Source organism: Solenopsis invicta, chromosome 2, assembly GCF_016802725.1.
Source record: "Solenopsis invicta isolate M01_SB chromosome 2, UNIL_Sinv_3.0, whole genome shotgun sequence".
Classification (NCBI taxonomy): Eukaryota; Metazoa; Arthropoda; class Insecta; order Hymenoptera; family Formicidae; genus Solenopsis; species Solenopsis invicta.
Genome location: NC_052665.1, coordinates 8,147,632 through 8,154,437, shown reverse-complemented (window position 1 = coordinate 8,154,437; position 6,806 = coordinate 8,147,632). Strand labels below are relative to the sequence as shown.

The 6,806-nt window shown below is 37.8% G+C and overlaps 1 protein-coding gene across 1 annotated transcript; it reads left to right on the top strand.

Annotated features, from left to right (window-relative positions):
• The first annotated feature begins 519 nt into the window (after positions 1 to 519).
• Positions 520 to 6,508, top strand: LOC105200752 (protein O-mannosyl-transferase Tmtc3). The gene is made up of 12 exons (XM_011168453.2): positions 520 to 711; positions 2,399 to 2,535; positions 2,658 to 2,739; positions 2,824 to 3,039; positions 3,123 to 3,295; positions 3,378 to 3,633; positions 3,818 to 3,966; positions 4,063 to 4,375; positions 4,458 to 4,748; positions 4,857 to 5,039; positions 5,238 to 5,522; positions 5,665 to 6,508. The coding sequence occupies exons 1-12, from the start codon at positions 520 to 522 to the stop codon at positions 6,340 to 6,342; spliced, it is 2,955 nt and encodes a 984-aa protein (XP_011166755.1). The 3' UTR covers positions 6,343 to 6,508.
• The last annotated feature ends 298 nt before the right edge of the window (positions 6,509 to 6,806 follow it).

The window sequence follows — 6,806 nt, the reverse complement described above, 5'->3', positions numbered from 1 at the left end:
TCGAGGGCGACCCACCGCGAGAGCCCACGAGGAGAAAGAGAGAGAAGGAGAAGAGGAGGAGGAGAGGAAGCTCTCGGAAGCTTCCCCCCTCCGGGTCGTTGCCCCGCACCGGTGACGACGACTATGTCGGCGAGGCCGCGACGCGGTTCTTGAGCTCGCCGGCACTCGCGCTGGTGCCAGGTCGCGGCGCGTCGGGATCAGTTGTGATGTGCCTGAAAGCGGACGCGGCTACGCGGTCGACGTGCGTGGAAATGACATTCGTGCGTTCCTCGTGGAGTTCCTACGGTTGAGAGCGCCCACGCGAGAGAGCTGTGAGAGAAAGAAAGAAAGAGGTAGCGTAAGAGAGAGAGAGAGAGAGAGAGAGAGAGAGAGAGTGAGGAGGGGAGGGGAGCGAAGACGGCGGAGGAGAGAAGAGAACGAAAGGGAGAACGTTCTTCCTTCCGTTGCTCCGGCGTCGTTCGCGGCGATCGCGACGAGAAAGAAACGAAAGGCGGCCGGCCGATCGATGTTTTATTTGTGATGGGAGTGCCTGCGCGGGGAGCACTCGCGGCGATCGTGGCGGTAACCGCGCTCGCCGTGTACTTCAACAGCCTCAGCTGCGGCTTCGTCTTCGACGACATCTCAGCGATCAAGGACAACCGCGACCTCAGGCCCCACACGCCCCTCAAGAATGTTTTCTACAATGACTTCTGGGGTACCCCGATGCACAAGGTGCGAGAGAGAAAGAGAGGGAGGGTAGAAAGAGAGAGAGAGAGAGAAAAAGAGGAGGCATCGTCCGACCCCCGTTGCTGGAGGACGCGCGGCCGAGATCCCTCCCCCTTCCTCCCTGTTCCCCCTCCTCTATAGATGGCCCCCTGCGTATTGATCCGCGAGCGTCCTGTCCATTTCATCCCGATCCGATCCCCCGCGTCCTGTCTTCTTCCGTTTCCCTCGTCTTCCGATGCCCCTCTTGTGTCCCGCGGAGCCGTCCGACGTAGAGCGGGGATCGAAATCGATGCGGTCTCGAAAATTTTGAATTTTTACCCCTGCGCCAATACGCGAGAATGATTCCCCGTGTTTGCTCTTGACGATTGGCAAATATTAGATTTTTACTTATCTCCGCTCCTCGACAATTGATGTCACCGGAATTCTATCGGTGCTCTTGAAATCGACGTAGTTTCAAAGAAATTCAGATTTGAGTGCACGTAAATCTCTCGAGAGATAATTATCCATAATTCTTACACGATAATATTAAATACATATTTTTTCTGTATCAACAATGTTCGAAATTATACCAATTAACAAAATGGAATAAATTGTTTCCCTGATATTGATTTTAATGCAAAAGGTACAAGAAAATGACAAACAATGGCAATGCTATATTAAAATAATACTTAATAATTTGAGAATGCATTAATTTTTTTTAACCAGTATCAAACACGAATTACATACGGATTAGTAGTTATATTTATTCAATTTGATTAGAAATATTCGAATTATTTTCAAACGAGATATTTGAAGTTGCATTTAATTGTAAAAGTAGAAAAAAGATTTGTGAAAATATTTGTCTGCAATTTCGTGATTTTTTTGTAATCTTTTTACAATCGTCTGTAACATAATTTTTTAGCTATTTATGAAAACAACAATATATTGTTAAAAATATAAAAGATATAAACTTCAGAATTATTTGAATCCAATATTTTATATATTTTGAGTTTAAAAAACTTTACAAATATAAAAGTATTGATTTTGACATTCATCTAAAACTATTGAAGGATATTTTGAGAATATTTTTATATTAAGGATATTTTTCTACAATATTCGTCAAAAGTTATTGAAATTTAAAAACTGCAGATTTCTTAAATTTATTCTTTTTTTCCTAATCAATGATAAAAAATTTTCGTAAATATCTAAATTTTGATTTTGAAACCAGTTGTAAACAAAAAACCGAAAGATTTGGCTGAATTTATGTAGTGAAAATAATCTTATTTTACTGCAGTTTTAGGTAAATAATTTTTAAACGAATAAGAATCTAAATGAATTTTTGCACAAATATTTATTAAAGTTTTATTAATATATATAAAAAATTTAGTTTATAATCCTACTTCCTCATCAAATTTGCAATTAAGTACTACAAAGAATGATTTTACATCAAAAATTAAGAGTAAACAAAAAATTAAATAACTTCTAAATAAGAGAATTATCAAATTTTATACAGATACATAAACATAATGATAAAACAGAACGATCTATAAATTTAAAAAATTTTTGATAATGTTTTGATATGTGACATATATTTTTAAAATGGGAATAGAACACATGAAAATCATTCTTTTTCATCACCTTTTTTATACTCATCTTTTAACAATAATTAATCATATCAACTCCAAAACAATCATGTGCTTCTCTTTTTTAATAGGAACAATCGCACAAGTCTTATAGACCTCTTTGCGTTCTCACATTCCGATGGAATTACCTGATTCATCAACTAGACCCTATGGGATACCACCTGCTAAATGTTATTCTACATGTTGGAGTATGCCTATTATATTTCAGGTTGGTTTATATCAATTCTGTCCTTTATTTTATAATATTATCCCAGACTTATAGAAAATTATTTCTATAAGATTTAAGTGTTAAGGGCAAGAAAAAGAAATAGCATAAAAATTGTTTTACAGAACCTGTTTGATGTTTCTACCAGATGCAGCAAGTTTTGTGTCATCTTTGTTTTTTGCCGTGCATCCTATACATACAGAAGCAGTACGTAACAACAAAGAAACATTTTAATTGTCATTGCAAATGAGATTTTCTTTGATAAATACAGCTGTAATCATATTCCCGCAGGTCACAGGTGTAGTTGGTAGGGCAGAAACTTTGTCCTCCTTATTTTACTTGGCAGCTTTAATCACATATACTAAATGTTGCAAAAGCAAAAGATCTACAGGGTGGAAGTCCTTGATATTATCTATGTTTTTTGTATTCACTGCGATGCTGTGCAAGGAGCAGGGAATTACAGCGACTGCAGTTTGTGTACTGTATGAAATTTTCGTTGTACAGAAGGTAAAACTGTCATTCGATTTACATTCTTTGAAGAAGCGTATTTTCTAAGGCAAGATTATGCTTATGCCTGTAATTTCATTCAGGTTAGAGCGAGGGATATTTTCTTAGCACTGAAGTCAGCTTTTGGTGGTAATAAAATTTCACCTGCATGGTCAGGCGAGGGTACAAAACGTTTGACTGCCCTTACACTTGTTACATTTAGCCTGCTTATCTTACGGTTACATATAATGGGTTCCAAGTTACCTGTATTTACCAGGTACGGTGTAGTATATGTGCGAGAAATTTATATACAATTTTATCTGCATAGTGTAATTAATGGTGATATGTACACCTTCTAGATTCGACAATCCCGCATCAGTTGCTACAACACCAACGAGACAGCTTACGTATAATTACCTTGCTGCAGTGAATTTAAGACTGCTGTTTCTTCCAAGTGATTTGTGCTGTGATTGGACAATGGGGACGATACCATTAATAGAGAGCTTTACCGATGTCCGTAATCTCGCGACCCTAGGTACTCATTCAGCTGTACTAGGACTGCTTCTGACAGCCGTTACAACACGTAGCAGGCAAACGTCAGTCATTCTTATCATGGTCAGTAGACACACGAACATTGCATAATTAGATCTCAGTGTAGTAGAGAATATAAGTAATTCAGTAATTGTATATGTTGTGTGGAATAAAACATGCATGTGTTCTACTTGTAACTTTGTATATAATACAAATCCTATAATTAACAGTACTAATATCTAATATGTTTCCAAAATAATGCCTGCAGAGTTTGGCTATGATGATACTCCCTTTTTTACCCGCGTCGAATCTTTTCTTTCCGGTCGGATTTGTAATCGCTGAAAGAGTGTTGTACGCTCCTTCCATGGGGTTTTGCATGCTTGTTGGATATGGATGGAGTATTTTGGCAGACAAGAAGTAAGTTGACTCCGTCCATGAATATAATTTTATACAGATTGCTTTTGTAGACCGTAGAAAATATTTTTTTCTTTTACATGAACTCCGTCGTTTCAGATGCAAGAAGCTGATACTAGTTTTACTTGTAACGTTTCTGGCGGCACACACGACAAAAACATTTGTCAGAAATTACGACTGGTTGGATGAATATTCGATATTCATGTCCGGCTTAAAAGTAAACGATAGAAACGCAAAACTGTTTAATAATGTGGGTCATGCGTTGGAGAGCCAAGGGCGCTTTAAGGAAGCATTGAATTTCTTCAATATGGCCGTACAAGTTCAGGGTGATGATATTGGAGCACACATTAACGTCGGGAGAACTTACAATCATCTAAAAATGTTCAAGGAAGCCGAAGACGCGTATTTAAAGGTAAATAATATCAATAAATATCCGTACTAATTTTTATAGTGTCTAATTTTCGCAAAGTTCTATTTTCTTTTTTTTTTCCTAGGCAAAGTCATTACTACCAAAAGCAAAACCTGGAGAATCTTATCAAGCACGTATAGCACCGAATCATTTAAATGTGTTTGTTAATTTGGCTAATTTGATAGCTAAGAACGCAACTAGATTAGAAGAGGCTGATTTATTATACAGACAGGCGATCAGTATGCGCGCGGATTATACTCAAGCATATATTAATCGTGGCGATGTTTTAATTAAACTTAATCGTACAAAGGAAGCTCAAGAAGTCTATGAGCGAGCACTATTTTATGACAGTAATAATCCTGATATCTATTATAATGTAAGTATTGAATTATTATATAATATTGAAGACAAATAATGTTAGACAATACTTAGAAAATATTTTTAAAAATTGATCGCAAAAATTAAATGTTTAAAATTTTCACAGCTTGGTGTCGTATTTTTGGAACAAGGAAAAGCATCCCAGGCTTTAGCATACTTGGACAAAGCTTTAGAGTTTGATCCAGAGCATGAACAGGCGTTACTGAATTCCGCTATACTACTCCAAGAATTAGGACGGGCAGAATTGCGTAAAGTAGCTAGAGAGAGACTGCTGAAACTCTTGCGGAAGGTAATCGCATTTTATTTCAAATGTTTTTGAAACTAGGCTTTTCTTCTTTTTAACTAAACTTGCATACTTCATCTTTTTTTCTTTTCATGTTAGAGAGAAAAAGAAAAAGGATGAACCATGCAAGTTGAACTAAAAAAAAACAGACTTTATGATTATGTTAATGTGGACTTATGTATATATGCATTTGTTTAATGACAGGATTCTAACAATGAGCGCGTACATTTCAATCTGGGAATGTTGGCCATGGATGATCACGACAGCGGCAGTGCGGAGCGTTGGTTCCGCAATGCCGTCGCACTGAAAGAAGATTTCCGCTCTGCACTATTTAATCTCGCGTTACTCCTGGCCGACGAGCAGCGTCCGCTCGAAGCGGCACCATTTCTGAATCAATTGGTCAGATTCCATCCGGATCACGTGAAAGGCCTAATCCTTTTGGGAGACATTTATATCAATAATATAAAGGATCTGGACGCTGCGGAAAATGTAAGATGTCACACGAGACTTATCGCAATTTTCTCCTGACATTTACTTTTAAAAATATATTTATTATAAATAATTATAGAGACTCGCGTCATATTTGCATCAATAATTCTAGAAATATAACATCAACGTCATTGTTTTTCAGTGTTATCGTAGAATATTGCAGCTGGACCCCACTAACATTCAAGGATTACACAATTTATGCGTCGTAATGGTGGAACGGGGTAAACTAGGCTTAGCGGCGCAATGTTTAGAACGTGCTGCCGCTCTGGCACCGCATCAAGACTACGTGCAGAGGCATCTCTCGATTGTGAGAACCCGCATCAGTCGTCTACCACCAGATCAACGCGATAATGACGTCTTTGACGATTCCTTTTGGAACAGTAACGTGAAGGACAGATCTTTTAATAGCGAGCCGTCGAACGGACAATTTCTAGGAAAAACAGATTCCGTTTTCGCGAATCACGCGGCAGTTCACAATCACATAGGAAGTAAGCAGAGCAATACCGATTCCCTGAATAATCACATTATACATTTGAAAGGTCCATCAAAGCCCGCCCGTACGATGAGTAACAGCGTCGGTACGGAAACAAAAGACGGACAGCGTCCCAAGCAAACGACGGTCCCTGAACTGACTAATATCGTGGAACCTACCACGGACAGGGTTTTCGATAGGATTATAAGCGCTGACGTAACAAAGCTAGATATCACGCAGAAACACGGCTCGAAACACGCGAATTCCGATCAGTTCAATCAGAGTGCCGCCGCGACTATCAGCGGCAAGCAAGGAATTCAACAGACAAAGGACAGTGCGTTGTCATAGTATTAATGTAAAATCCGCCGAATACTGTAAAGTTATGCATATAACGGAAGGTTATGGTGGTACAGTCATATAGAGCTAATGTGTGAATATAAAATAAATACAGAGTATTGTTTTATATGCTGTATAAAAAAAAAATAGGACGTTTTATAAAATATATTTAAAACAATCGCATTTTTTATTTCCCTCGTATATACTTTTCCTCTATATCCCTGTTTTATATCCTGTCCCTCCTTCAAACTTCCAAATTCTTTACGATTAATATAATCTTAAATCGATTGAAGACACATAAGAAATAAAACGTTGCGATAATTCCACGTGAATTTTTCCTATTAAATATTTTGATAATTTTATCAGAAAATCTCTTAAACTTTAATAATTTTAATCTTGCGTCTCTTAAAATTAATTTTCGTAATTTATGTGCATTTAATTTTCAATAATTCTACGGTCTTTACTACTTACTCCTA

Coding starts and splice junctions, on each gene's coding strand:
- LOC105200752 (XM_011168453.2), top strand. CDS start 520: ATGGGAGTGCCTGCGCGGGGAGCACTCGCGGCGATCGTGGCGGTAACC. Junction 2,740..2,823: donor ATCCTATACATACAGAAGCA/GTACGTAACAAC, acceptor ATATTCCCGCAG/GTCACAGGTGTAGTTGGTAG. Junction 5,523..5,664: donor ATCTGGACGCTGCGGAAAAT/GTAAGATGTCAC, acceptor ATTGTTTTTCAG/TGTTATCGTAGAATATTGCA.